Source organism: Geotrypetes seraphini, chromosome 5, assembly GCF_902459505.1.
Source record: "Geotrypetes seraphini chromosome 5, aGeoSer1.1, whole genome shotgun sequence".
Classification (NCBI taxonomy): domain Eukaryota; kingdom Metazoa; phylum Chordata; class Amphibia; order Gymnophiona; family Dermophiidae; genus Geotrypetes; species Geotrypetes seraphini.
In genome coordinates this window covers 45,556,659-45,579,760 of record NC_047088.1, presented here as the reverse complement: position 1 = coordinate 45,579,760, position 23,102 = coordinate 45,556,659, and the positions used below count along the sequence as shown (strand labels likewise).

Genomic DNA, 23,102 nt, shown 5'->3' with positions numbered 1-23,102 from the left:
TAGCATCTCTATATGCCTAGATTTAAGTATATGATGAGTACAGTACGTTGTGAATGTACCCTCCTATTCCTCCAAATCATTCAAAGACATCACTATAACTATACTACTCCACAAGCTACCACTGCCTGTTAACTCAAAATCACCTATGTAGTTATGAATCTACATCTGTAACCCTGCACCAAGTCCCCAGTATACTGCATATCTATCCCCCCATTCCTCTGCCTCCAATATATTGTGAATATGCCACTATACCCCTTACCTATTTCTCCAGTAAAATGTGAATGTATCCTTAGTCTTATGCCAATATAATGTGCCTGTACCCTTACTTGGGCTCAGGGAAATTTTGATGTTTTTAGCCCATTGTTGAATCAATATTGTCAGGGTAACTTTATTCAGGGTTGTGGATATCAGGTTCAATGGATATGAGTAGCTGCACATCATCCACATAGATGTAAAACTATGTCCATCAATTGAATCAGCTTGGCTAGTGGCTTGAGGTAGATATTGAATAGAATAGATGACAGTATCAATCTTTGTGGTGCCCCACAGGTCAGTGCTCATAGTGGCGATGAGATGCTGCCAAACAGTAAGGATTGTTGCCTGTCTGATAAATAGAATCTGAATCAAACAAGTACTGTTCCATGGATACCTGTTTCTTCCAGTCATGCCATATTGTGATCCACAGTGTCAAAACTGCTGAAATCCAGCAGAACTAACACCAAGGCAAATCCCGTATCTCGATTTCTATGAAAATCATCTAGTAAGGATACACGGATTGTTAACAACGGGATCTGGATGGGCTCCTTTGTCCTCATGACCCAATCCCTAGATCCCTCCACCCACCCCATTACCATTCCTGCTTAATAAACAACAAAACACCAACTCTAATTTTTGGTAATTAGCCGCAGCTCAGTTTATTAATAATAAATTAACATATTATATTTCCATATCAACTTTAATTAACATAAATTCAACAGCTCCTCCCGAGCTACGAAAACAAACATTCAGTGCCCTCGACCCTGCCACTTCAACAAGGGTCAGAGGGGTGGCATGACCCTCATGCCCCTTTATCCGGGTCACCTGACCCACCAGGCACGGCACCCCGCCGGCCCACCGCTCATCACCCGATGAGCCCCAATGACCGAGTAGCTCGGGAGATCCGCCCCCAGAAATATCCATAGGACAAGCAAACAAAAAGGGGGAGGGTGGGAGGGAAATTTTTCCTGGAGGACCCAAAAACGGTTGAGTCCTCCAATGCCTGCCCCTCTTTATCCCCTCGCTTCCCACGCAAAACCCCCACCGACCAATCAATTTAAAAAATTGTCACTCAGCCTTTGAAGGCCCAATCAGCCCGCACCCCATTTCTCCGCCCCCCCTGACCGCCCCTACGACGATCGACACGGAGGCGCACCAGCCCCGTGTTACATTTTTGCCCTTTGACACAAGGTCTCGGGCTTTCATTAACAACGGGATCTGGATGGGCTCCTTTGTCCTCATGACCCAATCCCTAGATCCCTCCACCCACCCCATTACCATTCCTGCTTAATAAACAACAAAACACCAACTCTAATTTTTGGTAATTAGCCGCAGCTCAGTTTATTAATAATAAATTAACATATTATATTTCCATATCAACTTTAATTAACATAAATTCAACAGCTCCTCCCGAGCTACGAAAACAAACATTCAGTGCCCTCGACCCTGCCACTTCAACAAGGGTCAGAGGGGTGGCATGACCCTCATGCCCCTTTATCCGGGTCACCTGACCCACCAGGCACGGCACCCCGCCGGCCCACCGCTCATCACCCGATGAGCCCCAATGACCGAGTAGCTCGGGAGATCCGCCACAGGCCTGAGGTCCCCACAGGCCACCCCCCCAACAACCGAGCAGCGGCTAACCCAAACCTAGCACACGCTCACAACCCACCGCAAAATCGTCTAAAAGCAAATCCCAACCAATGTCCGACAAATGCACCCTATCGGTATGAAAAAGGCCGCCACAACCTACCTCAACCCACCCATGCAACAACTGCTTACCACCCTGTGACTCCACCCACTTCCCAACCTGCCGGTTAAACTTCGCCAAACCCCGGGTCCACCGCCGAGACGCAAGACACCGCGGGCGCGGAATAACATCCGACCATAAAACACGTGTACCCGGAAACCAAGCAAAAAGAACTCGCAAATCATCCTTAATAACGTTGACTAACTGTCTGGCCGACAGTGAATCAACATCATTACCCCCCAAATGAATAATGAGCACAACCGGAGGCCGAGGGCAAGACCGCAAATGCGACAAAAAGGGAAGGAGCTGATGCCATCTCATGCCGCGCTGACCCCACCAAGATACCCTTACACCCAGATGGCCAAGTCCCAGATGTCGACCTCCAGGGCGCACCAAAGCCCGCTCGCCAGCCCAATGTACAAAAGAATGGCCGATAATCCACACGTATCTGCTCCGACCAGCACCTACAAAGCAAAACAAATTGGCACAAACAGCACAAAACAAAACAAAGCAAAACAATCCCCCGTTACCCCCCAACAATTACAAACCCATCGAACTGCCCCCACGCCCCCGCGATGCACCAGAAGGTCTAATGTACCCACGGAAGGCCCCAGACACCCAGCGACCCAACCGTCGAATGCCCGCTTCCGACATACCTGCAGCACTAGCACTGGTGGCAGCACCAATCCGAAAGGAGTGCGTGCCGTAGCTCCGGGGCTCCTCTCCACAACGCACCAACGCCAAACGTAGCACGGCTAAAAACTGAAACCGGGAGAGAGGAGCCCCGTCCGCGTGAACAAAAAATTCAGAAGAGACCGCAACTCGAACCGACAAATACTCGGACAGACGAGCCACAGGGCAAGAAACACAACCCACAACCTGGTGAAGGACCAACCACTGGCCCCTTCCGGCCTGATCCGTCTTAGAGCTAGCCACACAAATCCGAACCTCGCTGTCACCCAACAACACGTGTTGAACTAACAACCCGCGCCCTCTCGCCCTGTCGGAAGCGCTGACCAACAACTCCCCCACTCGCAAAGCCCCGAAAAAGGCCAGGGAAAAAGCCGCCCGAAAAAGAGCGGACTCATAAGGGGAGTGGGCCAAATCAGGCAGAACCGACAAAAGCTGAATGAGCAAATCATGATGAATAGGCAAACGAGAATCCGGCCTAGCAGGTACAACCCTCCCCATAGCACGAAGCAACCGTCGGACAATGAAACCCGAAGAAGGACAATTCCAGCCCAACGCCCGACAGAAAAAGGCAAATCCCGCCAACCGTCCCTGCACCACCCGTTTTGAGACCTCCGCTCTGCTTGAATCCAGCACGAAATCCTCAAGAAAGGACTCGGCCACATCCCCCGGAACACAACCCCTGCTGAACAAAAAGGCAGAAACCACCCGAAACCCCGTGGAATAGTGCGTCCAGGTAGCAGGCGCTACCGACAGGCGGAGCATTTCCCACACTCCTTCTCGACCAGGTTCCACAAATGCTCCGGCATCACTGAACCTTCCTCGTGAGCCTCTGGCGCCAGCCGACGAAACTGCGAAAAATGGAAACGAGAGAGAGCATCAGCAATGCCATTCTGACAACCGGGAACATGCCGAGCCCTGAGGAACACGTTAAGACGCAGACAGCGCAAGACCAACGCCCTAACCAGCACGTTCACCGACAGACAGTGCGCCGTCTGACGGTTAACCACCTCCACCACCCCCAAGTTATCGCACCAGAACATCACACGCCTATCCCTCAATTTATCGGGCCACAGATCAAAGGCAACAACCAAGGGGAACAACTCCAAAAGCGTGATGTTACGCGTGATACCCCGAGCCACCCAAGCCGGAGGCCACCGCTCAGCACACCATGCGCCCTGAAAGTAAAGGCCAAAACCCACCCCTCCTGCTGCGTCAGAAAAGAGCTCTAAGTCCCCGTTAGCAACCTCCGGCGCCTGCATGGGCAGGCACCCGTTAAAATCCTGCAAAAAACTAGCCCACATGCGCAGATCCGCCCGAACCCCAGCCGACAGACGCAAAAAATGGCGCTTATCCCGGACACCAGCCGTGGAAGCAGCCAACCGACGCGAAAAAGCGCGACCCATGGGCAAAACCCGGCAAGCAAAATTAAGCGAGCCAATCAAGGACTGAACCACATGCAAAGTAGTCTTTGGAGCAGCTAAGACACGCCCAATAAGATCAAGCAGCTGCCGGACCTTAGCCACAGGCAAGCGAGTCACCAACGCAACAGAATCCAATTCAATCCCCAGAAAAACCAGGGACGTAACCGGGCCTTCAGACTTGTCCTGCGCTAATGGTATACCAAATTCAGCGGCCATCGCTTCAAAACTTCCCTTAAGACGCCCGCAGTCATCCGAATCCCCAGGACCTACAAACAAAAAATCATCCAGATAGTGTACCACAGCGTCCAACCCTGAACGCTGAACCACCACCCAATGAAGGAACGTGCTGAACATCTCGAAATAGGCACACGAGATAGAACAACCCATCGGAAGACAACGATCGTAAAAGTAAGCCCCGCCGAAACGAAACCCTAACAAAGGGTAAGAGTGAGGATGCACAGGCAATAACCTGAAGGCCGACTGAATGTCCACCTTCGCCAGCAGTGCCCCGCGACCAGCCCTGAGAACGAGCCGCAATGCACAGTCCACCGAGGAATACCGCACAGTACACAGATCCCGCGGAATACCATCATTAACAGAAAACCCCACCGGACGGGATAAATTGTGAATGAGGCGGAACTTGCCACGTTCCTTCTTAGGGACGATGGCCAATGGGGAAACCATCATGACCGGAAATGGTCGATCACGGAAGGGACCAGCAATCCGCCCCAGACGCAATTCCTCATCCAATTTCCTCCGGACCACTGCACTCAAATGAACAACAGACGACGCATTGCGCGACCGCGCCCCCGACAACTCTCCCCGAAACGGAATCTCAAAACCAACGGAAAACCCACGCTCCAACAGAGCAGCTACGCGCACAGGCCGGTAACAACGCAGCCACGGAACCAAGGCGCCTACCAAAACAGGCGTGGGAACTGTACCCGAACTACCCCTATTTACCAGCCCCCGCGGGCACCCCGGCCGACTTCTTAGGGCACTTAAGCAGGGAATGCGGCTGCCCACATTGAGAGCACGCGTGGCGGAACCTGCAGTCGGAGAAAGAGCAGCCAGACTTGTTGAATCTCCAACAAACGTCACTGACCGCTCCCCCGCCCGATCCCGCCCCCGCCCCGGACCGAAAGGGCCGCCCGCCGCCCGGAACACCCACCGACACTCGCCCTCCACTCCCAGAAGCCTGCCCAGACTTGGAGGACATATGCGTAAGCCACAGGTTAACATCCTGCGTACCCCACGACATATGAGAGTTCTCCTCCATCTTATCCCTAAAAGCCTCATCATAATTTAACCACGTCCAGCCACCGAAGCGCTGGTACGCATCAAGCACAGAGTCAGCATACGCCAACAACAAACCATAATCGCTAGGATGCGCACGCCCCCAAACACTGGCCAGTCGCATAAAAGCACGGATCCAATTGATAATGGACCGGGCCACTGGGAAAATCTTCGAAGCCCCTGCCTCCCGCTTCGACTTCTTACGACCCCGCCGATGCACCCTGCCTTCCATAAGACGAAAAATATCAACGCAAGAACGCCGTCTAATCTTACGCCGCAAAGCACACGGCACCCGCTCCCAAAGTTCCGTCAGGGCCACCAGCGCAGGCACGCCCCGACCCTCACTCTGCGGGGGCACGCTACTACTTCCAACAAGACCCGCCCCCTCCCCCGACCCAGGAACCGAAGAAGAAGAGGCCGACGAAGAAGAGGAGGACGAGGACGAAGACCGACTCGATGAAGAGGACGCACGCCTGCGCCTACGCTTCCCTTTACCCTTCCTAGTACGAGTCTTACCCCCAGCAACCCCAGCAGGTGCCACCTTACCCGAAACAGAAGGTCCCTCCACAGGAACGGAGATGCCACCGGAAACAACCTCCAAGGACGCCACCGACGGACGCTCCACGACAGTGACGCCTCGACCAGCAACCACCACATCAGCTGAGGTACCAGTAGCGCCCCCGCCAACAGCCACTGGCTCCGACGCAGAAACAACCGAAGCTCTCTCGCTGTGCTGCTGATCCGCCGCTCCACCGACGCTGCAAGAAGAAGGTCCTGGAACTCTGTCACTCGCACAGCAAGGAGACTCCTGCACAGGCATCGGACTCTGTGAAGAAAAACCGAAACCAGGAACAGAGCCCAGGAAACCAACCCCAGGCGCCCCCCAACCAGCACCCCCAGCCCCACCCGGCGACGGAGCACCCATCCATCCTAGAGGCACCCCCCCCCCCCCAGTAAGGAGAGAACCAACCGGGCCCCCAGCCTGGCTGCCCAGAACACCACCCCTGCTGCACAGGACCCCCCGGGAAGGACCCGAAAGGCAACCCCATAGGCCCCCCAGAACCAGCACCCCAGGCACCAGCGCCCCATGAAGTGGAAGGCTGGGGCGACGCTTGAAACAGGCCCCCCTCTGCACGAGCAGACCCCTCCGTGCCCGAAACCAGGGCCGCATGCACCTCCGCCGCACTGCTCCCGGCAGGAGGCAATGGAAGAACTAAAGGTGCAGGCAAATCCCCGGAAGCCTCCAGGGAAACGGAAGCCAAACCCCCAGCCCCGGGAATAGAACTAGAAGCCACCGAGCTGCTGCTCTCCTGCCGAACGGGCATCCGCCCGCCCGACTTGCCCCGCCCACCAGATTTAGCTTTCCCAGCCGCTTCACGCGGCACCGCCACAAGCTGAGACACCCCCGGCATCGAAGACCGACCACCCACGCGGCCCGCGATCCCAGCTAACGCGAGGGCCGAAAGCGCATCACGCTTGGATCTGCGCTCCGGCCTACCCTGAGCCGCCTCAACAACTGGACCCACCTGCTCGTCGGGATCTTCAAGCAGGGAATCGCCGGCCCTGAAAGAAATCTCCGCCACGTCGGACCGTCTCGCGCCAGCCATCGCCGCCCCCACGACCGCGCCGCCACCAAAACAAACGCGGTAGGTCGAAGAAAGAAATTTTTCCTGGAGGACCCAAAAACGGTTGAGTCCTCCAATGCCTGCCCCTCTTTATCCCCTCGCTTCCCACGCAAAACCCCCACCGACCAATCAATTTAAAAAATTGTCACTCAGCCTTTGAAGGCCCAATCAGCCCGCACCCCATTTCTCCGCCCCCCCTGACCGCCCCTACGACGATCGACACGGAGGCGCACCAGCCCCGTGTTACATTTTTGCCCTTTGACACAAGGTCTCGGGCTTTCATTTCTGTCTAATAGCCGGATCTGAATCCAGATTGACATGGATTTAGCCAGTTTCTCTCTACTAGCCAATCACTGGGTGACAGGTCAAAAACGCGCAAGACAATTGCGCGCAGACAAAATAGCGCAGACAAATAAGCGCAAAGACAATTGCGCGCAAGACAATTCAGCGCAGCGACAACTCAGCGCAAGACAATTGAGCGCAGCGACAACTCAGCGCAAGACAATTGAGCGCAGCGACAACTCAGCGCAAGACAACTCAGCGCAAGACAACTCAGCGCAAGACAACTCAGCGCAAGACAACTCAGCGCGCCACTAGAGGCCGCTTGACCATTGGAGGACACGCGCACGTACAGCACGTGAACACGTCATCACGTCAACGTGTGTTATGTATGATTCCCTTGACTCTTTGCGTTTTCAACATAAATCACGTGAATGCATTTTCGTTACCATGGTTACGTTATCTCATGATATATATTCTCAGAACAGCATTTAAATACAAGTCACGTGAATGCATTTTCGTTACCATGGTTACGTTATCTCATGATATATATTCTCAAAACAGCATTTAAATACAAGTCACGTGAATGCATTTTCGTTACTATGGTTACGTTATCTCATGATATATATTCTCAAAACAGCATTTAAATACAAGTCACGTGAATTCATTTTCGTTACTATGGTTACGTTTCTACATTATATATGTCCTCCTTCCTTTCCCGCCTTCCTTTCGCTGCCTGACCGTGTCCGTTATAGGTAAAGATCTGGTTTTGCTGGTACTTGATCTATAACGAATATTTGTCTTGCGCGGATTTTTCTCGCCTCTGGTGAGAGCGAACGTCCACATTTCTTCATTTACAGGTATGTTTATATTTACGCTTCACGCGCAAGAAAAGGGAGGGTATGATCATAAAACTCAGCGCAATTGATTATCAAGTTTATATAGGGTATGTTGATATTTACATTTTCAGTTCTTGTCTTGCGCGCAATTGTCTATGAACCAGTTTATATGGTTCATAGACAATTGCGCGCAAGACAATCGCGATCATAAAACTCAGCGCAATTGATGATCAAGTTTATATAGGGTATGTTGATATTTACATTTTCAGTTCTTGTCTTGCGCGCAATTGTCTATGAACCAGTTTATATAGGGTATGTTGATATTTACGCGCAATTGTCTATGAACCGCGATTTGGTCCCGTATCTAAACGCACAGGTCCTTAAAAATCCGCGTTCTGCGCCACTTTTCGGGTCCCTGCCACATTTAGTCTCTGGCTCTGACAGAGCTGTATGATAATTTAACTCTGAAGGATCCTAATGCTTTCCCTTCCCCATGCTAGGATCCGTCAGAGTTAAATTCCCATACGGTGCCAGGTCAAAAGCGCGCCGGCGCGCCGGGTCAAAGGCGTGCCCACCCAATTGAGCGCAGCGCGCGACGCCGCGCCTTTCTAAATTACTGTTTTTAGGGCTCCGACGGGGGTTCATAGACGATTGCGCGCAAGCCGCGCCGCTCTAAATGACCGTTTTTAGGGCTCCGACGGAGGGCGTGGGGGGGAACCCCCCACTTTACTATAATGTGGAGGGTTACGACCCCCAAACCCCCGATAACGCCGGCGCGATGTCTATTAAGTAAACAGAAGGGGGTTCCCGAACAAAACCCCCCGTCGGAGCCCCTAAAAACTGTAATTTGGTGCGGTGCAGCGGCGCACCTTGCCTTAAATTGGCTTTCGTCTTTCGCACCGTTGTCTATGAACCTTCTCATCCAGCCCTGTCAGGGGCAGGGACCTGAAAAGGGGCACGGAACGCGGATTTTTAAGGACACCCCGTCTTGCGCTTAGTTTTCCCGCATGTTAAAAGAGCGAGAAGGTTGAGGTATGGTATTAAGATTATGTATAATGTGATGATGGATATTAATTGGAAGCATAATTGGATGGAGTTATAGATTTTAAAAGTAATAAATATCTAAAAAAACATGTTGGCATGAGGTAAAAACTCTTATGCCAGCAACACTAGTATCTGAATATGTTTAATTTGAGGATTGTATCATGATGTAATGATACAATATTATTGGGTAAGTGCATGAGAAAAAAAAGGAAAATATCAGCACTGGAGTCACCATTCAACATATAAGTAATAATTTGAAAGTATCTAGTTTTGGGTACAATTCATTATGTCACATTATCAAAATGGAAAGAACAGTAACAATAAAAAAGGGAGACATTAACATCTTATCATGCTTAATCCTTTAAGTATAAATTAGATGAAATGCATTGAGGTGATATGTTAACATCTTTCCTTTCGTGCACACAAAATGTGATAGATGTATAAGGTGTACACCTGACATAATTTTAGTCACCCATCTCCCTGTATGCCTCTTGTAAGGAGATGCACATTTAGTTTGCTTTAAATCCTGAACTACTTACCATCAATAAAACAGGGGCACTGGTCTCCTGACGTAATAGCATGTATTTAATACGTACTTCCTGAGTGCAGTGTCAAAGCACTAGCATTGAACAGGTGCGCCAGTTTCCCCCAGACCCAATCGATTTCACCTATATTTCTAACTTTCCTCTTGATGGGGAATAGCAGTTTAGCATTGAGCGACATGTACTCAGTTAATCAGAGTACTTCACGCTTGGACAATTTGTGTTTCTGCACACAAAATCCATAATAGGAAGTCATCTTCTCTGTGTATCTATGACATTTTTGCAAAGTACTCAGTTAATCTAAGTACTTCCTGAGTGCAGTGTCAAAACACTAGCATTGAACAGGTGCGCCAGTTTGGCCCAGGCCCAGTCCATTTCACCTATATTTCTAACTTTCCTCTTGATGGGGAATAGCAGTTTAGCATTGAGCGACATGTACTCAGTTAATCAGAGTACTTCACGCTTGGAGAACTTGTGTTTTGGCACACAAAATCCATAATAGGAAGCCATCTTCTCTGTGAATCTATGACATTTTTGCAAAGTACTCAGTTATTCTAAGTACCTCACCACAATTGTGGCTCACACTGCACACAGACACACACACACTGACTGAATGAGAGCCAAAGAGTCAGTTTTCTCCACACTATGTCCATTTTTCAAATGTTCCTGTGCTTGATGGGGAAACAATACTTTAGCATTGCACAAAACATACTCTATATGGACTAAATTTATGTATGTTTCTCTATATATGATCTTTTAAAGTTCATAGCCTTTTACATCCTCCAGTTCAAACACTGAATCTCAAGCATACAGAATACTTCTCTTTCTGTGAATTTATGCTTTCGCCCTCATCATCATCCTATTTTTAGACCAATTTCAAAATCTTTTCAATTTCAAAATTCTTATAATAATCTTTATCATTCAATGTTATTATTTGCTGTTCACATCATGTTTACTTGTGTTCAATAATACTTACTTTGCATTTAACTTTGCCCTGGGAGATCTATGTTATCCATTCTATATGTTCACTGTATTATGCTTTCTTCAATAATACAGTTACTCAGAAATAAAAACATTATAACACAACTATTGATTCCAGAATTTATTTTACACTCACAAACTCCAATGACATTATGAACTTATGACGACTAACGTTGTCATTTAACAAATTGTTTATTATTGTCTTTTAACATATTAAAACACTTCATAAAATCAATAACTAGAAAGCTGCAAACAAATTGTGGACAGTTTTGTTTGGGTTTTATTCGGTGGGGGGGGGGAGGGGCAGTGAAGCTTGTCTTTAATCTTTGAAATCTGTTGGGCCTGAAGACAACTCAGCGTGAAGACGACAGAGCATGAAGACACTTGTAAGTTTGAACATGAATAACGATTTAAACAAACAAAGAAAATGACATAATGATCGTCATAAACACTTAAAACATATATTATGTCATATAACGATTATTAAGCTAATTCAGCTTTACAAAATTTTAACAATTCATACAACAAACATATCATGCAAGACAAACAGAAATAATGAAACTTAGCATTTGACAGATGGATCAGATGAATAGACACTGCAGGCATCAGACTATGGGCATTTCATTATGACCCCAATGCAAACACCCACTATGCCCATTTCCACTATTACAGGTCTCACAGTCCACAATTAATGTGTCTGGTAACGGGACAAAAACACCTGGGAAAAAAATTTGGAACTATCCCAAAATCTGCAGCCTGGAACTGGGTAACCTGGCCACCCTGTTACTTTGATTTATTAAACTATTTTTTCCAATATGAGAATGACACAGGAACTAAATTCACCATCCTGTCCATATGAGTTATGTAGCTGTCCTTGTCCCTCTCCCATTCCTATCATCTCTGCTTTAACAGTGTCAGGTCAAGACCACACCAAGACAAAGGCCGCTGAGCGCAGGGCAGAGGCATGTGCCTAACAAAATTAATAATGCATTTTTAAGGTCTCCAAAATAATGAGGGAAGTTGCCTTGCCTCGCGCTGAGTTGCTCGCGCTCAGTTGTCTTGCGCTCAGTTGTCTTGCGCTCAGTTGTTTTGAGCTCAGTTGCTCGCGCTCAGTTGCTCGCGCTCAGTTGTCTTGCGCTCAGTTGTCTTTCGCTCAGTTGCTCGCGCTCAGTTGTCTTGCGCTCAGTTGTTTTGAGCTCAGTTGCTCGCGCTCAGTTGTCTTGCGCTCAGTTGTCTTGCGCTCAGTTGTCTTGCGCTCAGTTGCTCGCGCTCAGTTGTCTTGCGCTCAGTTGTTTTGAGCTCAGTTGCTCGCGCTCAGTTGTCTTGCGCTCAGTTGTCTTGCGCTCAGTTGTTTTGAGCTCAGTTGCTCGCGCTCAGTTGTCTTGCGCTCAGTTGTCTTGCGCGCAATTGTCTATGAACCCAGTTGTCTAGCGCTCAGTTGTCTTGCGCTCGGTTGTTTTGAGCTCAGTTGCTCGCGCTCAGTTGTCTTGCGCTCAGTTGTCTTGCGCTCAGTTGCTCGCGCTCAGTTGTCTTGCGCTCAGTTGTCTTGCGCTCAGTTGTCTTGCGCTCAGTTGTCTCACTCGTGCACATTTGTGAAAATAATTTGCGCTCAATTGTCTTGCGCTCAATTGTCTTCACGCTCAGTTGTCTTCGCGCTCAGTTGTCTCGCGCTCGGTTGTCTGCGCGATTTTGTCCGCGCGCGATTGTCTTGCGCGAAATTGTCTTGCGCGCAATTGTCTATGAACCAATCACTGAGTTGAACAAAGACTATTCCATAAGTTTTCTTAGAAATGGAATGCTAGATACTGGCTGGTAACTTTCAAGTTTGCCCTGGTCAAGTTCTTCTTTAGAAAAGGATGCACCACTGTTCTTTTTAATGCTCGTTAACACAAATTATTGTCTCATTATTAAATTGTTACACACAATCGACCTTATTCTAGAATTTGCAAGTTTGTGCGCTAGTTGCAAATCAGGAAACACAACTTTCTAGAATTAGAGGGTTAACAACTGTGCGTGCTAATGACAACATTAGTATATGACTTGCAATAAAATATAATCATTAGGGCTGCATATTTAGTGCGTTAATATTGCGATTAATGTGCTAAATATTTAACGCACCTAAAAAATGTAATCGCCAAGCTGCACAAGGAGAAGCACCAAGACAAGGACAAGAAGCACCAGCTCATGAAGAACAGGGATGCTGCAAGCCCGCTAGCCAAGAGCATCAAGAAAAATGAGATGGGGGGGATGTTATTAGCCCCCGGTTCCTACTATCAGCTCAGCTATGGTCTTTTGTTTGCCGGTGGGTGGGGGTGGGGGTTAATTAAATACAAATGCTGTACATCCAAACCATGGACTTCACTATCTTGTAGTGCAACGCCCCAAAACTTCAGATGCTGAGGAAGTCCTGGACCACCTAGAGGACACAGGATGTTAGTTTTGAATGTTTATGTAGGAGCACCGATCCATTGCAAAGGAAAGTGTTCTTGCCGGCTTCCTTGCTTGCTATAAACAGTATAGTCATCACGCTAAATGGGGGAGGGGGTTCCAGCCTGATGTAGTCATGCAGCTCCTGAACAGGTGGAGGCTAAGAAAAGGCTGGCTCTAATGCTCGATAATGTTCCTTGTAGTGTCTGCTCTGGCAGGAGGCTGCCCCCTCCTTCTCCCTTTCCCGGGGGACTTCTGTGTACTGTATTTGATTTTGCTGCTGTTAATTTTTATTTAAGTTTTGTGTTAGTCCTGCCTAGCAAATCCTGAAGTACCCTACTTGTGGATATAAAGTGTTTTAGAAAAAGTACTGCTTTCAGTTTATGCTTGATTTCAGGAATTATGTGTGTTTGTGGTTGTCATATTTCCTTTTAAAATATCTTACCTGTCAACTGCAATTAATCATGATTAATCGCTACTGCACAATGAGATTAATTGTGATTAAAATTTTTAATCTTCCTGTAGCCCTAATAATAAAAATCTCAAAAGTGCTGCATTAAATTTGGGTTTAGCAATGATAAAATTCCGTGTTACCACACAATAAGCCCATCTAGTTCATTTTAGTCAAAAAGGCCTCTCAGGTCAGCAGAGAGTAAATTCCAGAGCCAAGGAACCAGACAACTCAAGGCAGACTTACCTGAACAGTCTAACTTAACCTTAGTGTGTGAAAGAATGGTGAGAAAATGAGCTTGTGATGACTGCATATAGGCAACTTGGTCCCTATATATAAGGTGTCAAGCAAAGGAGTAATAATGTGATTTTTTATTTTTAGCATTTTAAAATACATTTTTATAGCAGTATTTTGTATTAGTTGCAAGTTGTTTTAATTGATAATACAGAGTACTAGCCAGATAAGAATTATAGTAGTCAAGCCAGTTAATGGCAAAGGCATGGATCAATGTCTTTTAAGGCTCTTTGAGGAAGGTTTTGACGTGATGAGAGAATTCTCCTTGGAGCAACTAATGGGGACTGAATTGTATGGAAAATAGTAGGTGCACAGGAATGTTTGTTATCCAGCACTACACTCAAAGAAGTGATCGATTGAAACCTGAATAGGTTTTTAATGGATTAAAGGCTGAAAAGGAATTGGCTTATTTCTTGAAAGCCAAATAGCCTCACACTGCTCAGCATTATGTAAAGATCAGTATAGAGGACTTTGGGCAATTGGAAGCGAACTACGGATAAACGCAGACAGTTTCTACAAAGGGGTAAGGGGCTATAGTGTCTTCTCTTTTAGGTAGTATTTCAGTTGGCATTGTGCCAGAACTAAAATAGCAACATAAGCTTAATGCCTTCAAATACTGACTTGCAAACTTCTGAACTCTTGCTTCTGCTTTGGATCTTTATTTCTTGGATCTTACCGTAATTCGTCTCATTCCCCATTTTACTGTTAGTGTTTTTATACTACCTTTCAATAAAAATATATGCCTAATTTTATTATGCCAATACTGACTTGTCTGCCCACGACCTTTCTTTAGTTATTTTTATAATTCATCACTACCAGCTTTTATGCCTGCAAGAGGTCCTGCTAAAATTCATTAAAGCACATTTCCAGTGGTGGGAGGATCTATCTAGAAGGAGCTTGCCATGACCGCTGCCTCTCCAGAATTTACATTAAACTAAAACCAAGAGAGATAGAGAGTTAGATGATTTTGAAGGCTGTAACGGCCAACTTGGATTATCTATGTTTCATGAATCAGCTAATATGTGCAAGTATGTTTATGTCTATTTAAGAATTAGATATACAGCCCTTTCTAATAATATAAGAGTTTATTCTTTCTGTACTTTTGGTAATTGGAAGGAGGACCCAGGGGTGGGATTGGGTGGGGGAGGGTGGCTTGGGTTGGGTGGTAGGGAGGGGGGCTATTTGGGGGGCATACTTTAAACTTTTTTGAGCTAGTCTTGCTCTTGTTGTAACATTCTGTTGTCTTTCATGATTGCTCAATAAAATATATTTGAACATAAAACTAATTTTAAAAAAAGGGGGGGGGGGTTGGAACCAGCACACCAAAGAAGATGGCCACTTGATTTGGAGTCTCTCCCTTCCTGGCTACTACAGTAAACCCCCATGAATTCGCAATTCGCAGTCTCAGTAATTCGCAGTATTTTCCGACAGTCATTTCCTTGTACTAAAGTCATGGTTACACCAATCAGGAGCTGCTTTGATACGCTATCTGGTGTGTCAAAGCAGCTCCCGATTGGTGTAGCCTGACTTTAGCACCAGGAAGAGGCAGTCGGAAAATACAACAAATGATTTTCAGCACCCGCCAGCGCCCCAGCTACCCTCTCCTGCCTCACCTGCCTTCTATAAGCCCCTTAAACTGCATTCGCGGTTTTTCAAAATTCACGGGGGTTCCTGGAACGGAACCCCCGTGATTTTCAGGGGAGTACAGTATTTTTCTTATTTTATTTATTTATTTATTTAAACATTTTTATTCCGCATATCCTACAATTCTATGAGGATTACAAGATAACATACATAATAAAATCATAAAAAAGAAAAAAACATGATAAATTAATATAAGGTGCTTAGAGAACATCCCTAACTGTCCCATAGGCTCACAATCTAACTAAAGCACCTGAACAAACAATTGTATACAAATTAAGGAAAAAAAGAAGACCAAATAAATTCAATAATTAAAAATAATTATTACTAGAAGACCAAATAAAATAAATAAAAGGATATTAAGCAAAGCATACAAAATAATACTAACTGCCTCTTTTACAGCAACAGCAACAACAATCTATATGGGCTTCGGGGCCATTAGCGCAGCACAGCTGCTAGCATGGCTTTGTAAAAGAGGCCGTAAGTTAACTTATAGAACAAAAAAGAAACAAAAAAGAGAAATTTAAAAAATCAACATGTCCACAATGAGTTAGGTTTCGACAGCCTGTTCTGAAAAGAAGATGATATAAAAGGGATGGATCATCCTTATTATAGCTGGCATCTGGATGCATCCGAGGCTTCAGTGAAAAGTGTAAAAGGTGATTCTCTCTCACAGGATCCAACCTCTGGCCTCACCAAATCCGGAGCAAGCAGAAACAGGAGCAGAGTAACTCAGGCGGAGGGAAAAGGCGGCAGAGACAGGGTCTATATTCCACCAGATCCACCACCATAGCATCGAAAAGGAGGACCCAGCCATAGGCGTCGGAACGGAGGAGGCCACAGGGGCCATGACCTCCCCAAAGATTGGTGGTCTTTCATGCCTTACCACCCACTTCCTGGTGTTCTAATTTTAAATATTCCAGCAGCTGCTGCACAGTGTCAGTAAGCAAGGCTGCCCCAGAGCACTTCATTCTACTTCCGGGGGCAGGCCTGCTCGCTGATGTTGCGCAGTGGCAAGATTTAAAAGTACAGTGCCAGGAGGAGGTGGGTGGGGAGTCGGGAGCTGGGGAGAGGCCGCACCGTAGGATTTCGCAGGGCTAAAGCGGAGCTCCTGGGCCCCCCCCCAAACCAAGCAGTATTCCGCTGCCTATGGACCCAGCGACAGGCAGGATAGGAAGGGCCCCCACAAAATCTCTGAAGAAGGCACCAACTAATATGATGAAGGGAACCAGCTGGCATGAAGGAGGAGACATCGAGAAGGCAGGCACAGAGATACCAGCCCACAAGAAGCAGGAAAACAGCTGGCACGGAGGACAAAAGAGAGCCATCATGAAGCTAAGCCAGCACAAGCAGAGTCAGAGCCCTCAAGACAGAGCCAGCCCTGGAGACCCTTTTAACAGGAAAGCCTTGTGAAGGAGTAAAACAAACTCTAGAGAAAAGGCTCAGATGGGGACCCGGAGAAAGTAAATCTTGGCCCAAATACTGCCTGCAGCACTAAACGCGATGACCCAGAAACTGCAGGAGCTAGTTTGGAAGCTGCTGAGCTGCCAAAGATGCCATGGGAGCTGCCTTGTGCTGGGCCTAAACAGCTGCAGGAGACTTGTGACCCTGGGCAAGTCACTTAATCCCCCATTGCCCCAGGTACATTAGCTAGATTATGAGCCCGCTGGAACAGACAGGGAAAAATGCTTGAGTACCTGAATAAATTAATGTAAACCGTTGAGCTCCCTGAATGAATAAATAAATAAATAAAAACAAGGAGATTGTGGTTGCCCCTCCCCCACATGGGAAAACACCAGCATCTCCAGAGAGTCCTTCTTAAGATGTTGGCAAGGGCATGTAAGGCCTATGGTCCACAAAACAGAGCATGAAAGCCAAGTTGTGCCCTACTTGCCCCTGCCACCATTATAAGCAGTAGGAAAGCTGCAACGAGTTACATCTGAACCATGCGGAGAACATTCAGCTATTTCCAAGGCAAGACAAAATGAAAGATCATGGAGGCATGGCCTGCGGAACTCAAGGACATCCTGATACTTCAACAGAAGTCTGAAGAAAACAAATGAGCGCACATTTATATGATGAGAACTGTAACTTACAGAGATGTTGTACCTTTTTTTAATCAGAATACACAATTTAATTATGCCACATCTGAGAAGTATCTGATGTAGCGCCTGACGGCAACACCTCAAAGAGATGACTGGGTAACTTCTTCATGCAACTAAGACACAAATTATACAAATGGGTTTCACCAAGCATAACTTGTAAGCGACATGTTGTGAAGATCAGATTTCATGCTAAATACTACCGATCTGTAACACTTCAAGTGAAATGAAAAACAGAGTTTGACACAAAAATGTTATGAAAACAAAATTATACAGAAACTTAGAACAGAAGTCTGATTATGCATAGAAGGGACAGTTCTGTAAGTGGGGGCCTCCTTTTAGGTGCCCCAATGACACACAGTGAAAGCCTGTTCTATAACAGCATCTGAGCACCTGGATTCCATTACTAGTATAGCCTGGCATTGGCATGTTTAACTTTTATGCCCCTACAGTTATACCAGCCATAGACCTGCCGTAAATGCCTCACATAAACGTACCAAGGTCACATGTAATTTAGAGTATTTTGCAAGTTACATGTGTAAAGGAGAATACCCCACCCATGCTAGATCCATGTATGTATTACACCAATTATGCGTGTACATACATAGTAATATAGTAAATGTTGGCACATAAAAGATCCGTGTGGTCTATCCATTGTGCTCAAATAGGTGGCCAGATTTGAATCTGCTCAAAGTGACAAAAAGCTAGACAACTAGGTCAGAAGCTGGCTGAAAAGCCCCAGAGAAAGGCTGCACCGACCCTGTACTCTTGGAGACAGAAACGTACTGAGCATACAATGACTGCATATACTGCCTTTAAAAGGGGCAAATCACGTAGAACTACTTTCTTTTTCTGTCTCCATCTGCTGGTTGACGGTCATGCCTATTCTCATTTTTCTGCACTGGTCTGGCTGGATGACAAGGAAGCAACATTTATGCACGAACTTTTGTAAATGTCAGCCCCCAACCTATACCCAGTCCATAGCACTCCCCACGCTGTCACTTTAGCATGCAATTACAGAATGGCAGTTAGGCCCAGACTTGCCATTTAACTCAAGGACCTATTACCATCTCATTTGAATATCTATAGCATATCAAACAGGTCAGCACATGAAATACCTGATATTCTTCTGTATCCAGAGAATACATATCAGTCTGGGAGTTGCTAAAGGTTGTTTGGAATTATTCATTAGCCTAACCCTCCCAAAATATGCTCCTGAATTTGGATTATGTTTTACTTCAAATTCATTAACATGTAAAATGTCTAATTTATAACAATAAAATCACCAAAGCTTTAAAAATATAATTTAATATAATTTGTGTTCACTTATGCAAGTTTAAACATTCCCATTAATGGTGTCCCACTGCTCAAAGATATGAAAGGATGTTATGGGGGTTAATTATTAACATTCCCTAAAGTCAAGCTTGGTGAATCATATTAGTTGGCAATTTCAATTTTTGTACAGCTTAAGTAAAATGTGGATAAATTTGATAGCTTGAACACTGATTATCAATTACATATTCATCAAAATGCAGTCCTGGATCTAGATTTCTACTGCATTAAAAAAATAATAAACATCTTTTAACTCACATGACAATAATATTTCTTTAAACAGCAGTGAATTAATTCCTCCTGCATTGTTAATTCAGAAAAACAACAAAGCTAAAGTTCTGTGAGAATGCTAGACATCTGGATAAAGAAGGTATAGATTAAACAGGTCAGATGAAATGTAAAACACTAGAATGTCATTTTATGGACTGAGAGCTGGTTAAAAGACAGAAAACAGAGAGTGGGTTTAAATGGTCAATATTCTCAATGGAGAAGGGTAAATAAGTAGTGTTCACTAAATGCTTTGTGTCCTATTTCATACCTATGGGCCATGTGACACTTAGCACATGTTAATATCTATTAGCACATGCTAAGCTTTAATTGTTCAAATACATTTTATTGAGCTCAACAAGATAAGAAAGGAAATACACAAGATGAAACACAAACAAGCTCAAATTTTGTTATACAAAACCCCACACAACTCCCCCCCCCCATCGCGGGACCACCCCTCTCCCCCAACACCTCCCCCCCTTGCTAAGCTTAAATAAAAAGACCCCTAAATTTCTTAAATATGGACATACTGTATATACTGTAACTATAGGACCCATTTCTCATTGAAATCAAATATCAGTTGGTGCCAGCCAAGGGTACACCAATGGTGATAATGAAGGCTACCAGACACTAGCCCTCCCCCCCCCTCCCCACACACACACACATACCTAGAAGCTAAGGCATATCTAATGATTAGTGCAGCGGCCTGAAAACCAGCAGAACTGATTTTGTGTCCCACTGCAGTTCCTTCTGACTCTAAGCAAGTCACATAACCCTCCATTGCTCCAGGTTTAAAATAAGAACATGTATAAAAGGTGGGAATGGAATTTGTATGCTGTTTTTTTGTGGTTACACATTCAAAGTGGTTTACATATATGCAGGTACTTATTTTGTTCCTGGGGCAACAGAGGATTAAGGGCTAGATTCACTAAAGTCAGCGATCTTCGCTAGACCTCGCTAAACCTGTTTTCACAGGTTTAGCAATGATCGCTGCTAACTGACCTGATTCGCAAAACGGCCCACCACGTGTTTTTCCCCTTGATCGCCCATTTTCCGATCCGGCTGTGCATATTAGTAAAACCCCATGCAAAATAGCTAAATGACTGATTCACTTACATTGCTTGGCTATTTAGAATCAGGGTCAGGTTTTACCAATCCTAAAACCCAATTGCTAGAGATCTGCCTTTTTTTTCTTTTTGTTGCAATGGCACACACGTAAAATATCTGCCCAAGAAAAAAAAAGAAAAAAAAGTCCCCCGACAGCTCTCCCCCCCCGACAAAGCGCCCCCTCCCTCCCTCTCTCCATAAACAAAAAAAAATAGCAGGAGGGATCCCCACTTCCTCCTGCCACCAGATGCTCCCCACGTGCCAAACTTAAATATGGCAGGAGGGATGCCCACTCCCTCCTGCCAGCGGAGGCCACCCTCTAGTTGGAGGTCACCCTCCCTTTAGTCGGGAACAGGAAGGGTGATCAGTCAGTCCTTCCTGCTCCTCCACTGGCCACCGTCTGCAATGCAGGCATTAGGCCTCTCCCTGATGAATCATCAGGGAGAGGCCCTGATTGGCTCAGATGCCTCAAGCCCCTCCCCTTGGGCAGGGTCTTAGGCATCTGAGCCAATCAGGGACTCTCTTAGGCTCTCTCTGTATCCTGGATACAAGGGGGAGCAGCCAAGCAGGTTATAATAAACCTTAATTTCTCAAGATCACCCAGTATGTTTTATGAAGGACTTAAGACAGAACTCAGATCTATAAAACCTAGGGAACAGTAACTATTAAACTTATCTTTTTTTTTTTTTACAATTCAGATAAGTATGCTTCAACAAAAATCTTAAGTGAAAAGAATGACCTTGCTTTTGGGTCTTATCTCTGGTAGGAAACTAAAAAGTTTCCTAATTAGCCTTTATATGCATGACTGAGTTCTTAAAATTACGGTAGATCTTACTGCTGCTGCAGGTTGATGCATTACTCAGTGTACCATATGAAAGGAACTAAGGCCTTATTAAAAATTTAAATGTGTCTCAGAATTTGCTGAGCCACAAGAGTCAGAGAATTTATGGCCTAGGAAGGATATAGAGATCCTAAAAAGAGCAGAACTGGTACTGTCATCAGTCTTCAAAAGCAACTTTACCATTGCAAAACAGGGTTTTCAGGATGTCCTCTATGAATATTCATGAGATGTTTCTACATATGATGAAGGTAGCATATTCATATGTATTTATGAGGGATATTCTGAAAACCTGACTGGTTTGTGGCCCTGCAGGATTGCAGTTTAACAGCTCTGTTCTTTGCTAGATAAGCAAGAGAATAGGAAACATTAGTTTTCTACTGGTCATGCAAAAGCAAAGGTCAGGAACGTAAATATGGTTCATGAAGATTTTTTTATTCTGGCAAATGAAACAATTGTACCACAGAGGCCATCTGTACAATATTTATTTGGATTTAGTTCACACCTTTTTTCAGTTGCAGCTCAAGGTAAGTTATGTTCAGTAGCTATTTCCCTATCCCTTGTCTCCTGAGGGCTTACAGCCTAAGTTTGTACCTAAGGCCCAAGGTCATGAGGGCCACCCTGATATTCAGTATGTGGCAGACACGAATTTTTAAACACTGCCACTGTGCTTTTTTTTTTTTTTACATCCAGATATTCTGTGCCAGGCTTTAGAGACTAAAAAAGAAAAGTTTTTGTTTCACCTTTCTTCAATTTTTTCCCAAACATATAAAGGCTTCAGGTTTTTAGTGTCTAAAGTGTTCCCACACATTAAGAAAGAATTATGAATTGCCTGACTGTACCAGTCATCCTGCTCTGATCCAAGCCAGCTTCACACTCCTCCATGGCGCTCTGAATATCTTTTTTTCAGGGTTCCTAAAGATCTGCTTTCCTGATAGTTACTATTCAGATTGTTCATCAGCATTCACTCTCCAGAGGCCAAAATTATTCTGGGTGATGCCAACTCTATGTCACGCATCCCCAGCCCTTTCAAGAGAAAGCTAGTGGTGTACTTATCAGAATTTGGTTAATGGGATGACGCCTCTCTGGAAGCTTGTCAAGTCCAGGAACCCTGTCAGGCCTTGCTTTCTTACTGACTGCCACACTTAAAAATAAAAAAAGCATAAATTTCCTCCAAAGACACATAGACAGGAAAACTTTGGTGAGCTGGAAAAATTAGCTCTGAAGGCCTGCATCCAGCTGTAGTTTGAGGATCCCTCCCTATCCTAGGTGATTTTTTGCATCCCAATAAAGATCCTGCACAGCCTCCATGCAGCAAGGAAATGCTGAGGTGACATGACATTTAAAAAGGGGCAAGTTCAATGCTTCTTATTTCAATTTTCCTTCTCCGTGCCACCCTCCTTACTGCAAACTTAGGAAGGAGAGCATGGCTTTTTAAAGTCTTTTTGCTGTCACAATTTTTTTTCTTACTTTTATTGAGCCCGTATCTTACTTCTGATATGACTGCCCACAGCAACTAGGTTCCCATGTCTTAGCTTTAAACTATAAATAAAAATAATTTTAAAAAAGAAAAAGTGGAATTCATGAAAGATGAAGCTGTGATGTCATCTCAGGTTTGCGAACAAACTCTCAGACTATGTACAACACGTTCTCATTTGTTTAAACTACAGGAGACAATTTTATTCATATCTGTTGATCCGATTACTAGAAGATTTAAGTGGGACTCATGCCATGCTATCAAACATTCCAGAATAATTCACAAAAGAATCATTCATCTAGTCCTGCCCACTTGAGTCCAAAATAGAGAATGATATGGGGACAAATTTTTCCTTGTCCCCGCGGGAACTCATTTTCCCGTCCTGTCCCGGAGAGTTCTTTACCCGTCCCTGCCCCATTCCTGCAAGCTCTGTTCTCATCT

At 45.6% G+C, this 23,102-nt stretch overlaps 2 protein-coding genes across 12 annotated transcripts in view; both read right to left on the bottom strand.

Annotated features, from left to right (window-relative positions):
• Positions 1 to 23,102, bottom strand: part of MBNL3 (muscleblind like splicing regulator 3) — a 293,323-nt gene that overhangs the window by 198,385 nt on the left and 71,836 nt on the right. The window lies entirely within an intron of this gene.
• Positions 2,546 to 6,259, bottom strand: LOC117361501. Its single transcript, XM_033946926.1, has 2 exons — positions 5,962 to 6,259; positions 2,546 to 3,546 (listed from the first exon to the last, which is right to left on the bottom strand). Exons 1-2 carry the CDS (start codon positions 6,233 to 6,235, stop codon positions 2,546 to 2,548), a joined length of 1,275 nt encoding a protein of 424 aa, XP_033802817.1. The 5' UTR covers positions 6,236 to 6,259.

Bases quoted from the DNA above. Each gene is read 5' to 3' on its own strand.
- LOC117361501 (XM_033946926.1), bottom strand. From the start codon at position 6,235: ATGCCTGTGCAGGAGTCTCCTTGCTGTGCGAGTGACAGAGTTCCAGGA. The intron at 3,547-5,961 runs GTAAGGTGGCAC...CATTTTTCGCAG, and splicing joins GGAGGGACCTTCTGTTTCGG to TTTCGTCGGCTGGCGCCAGA.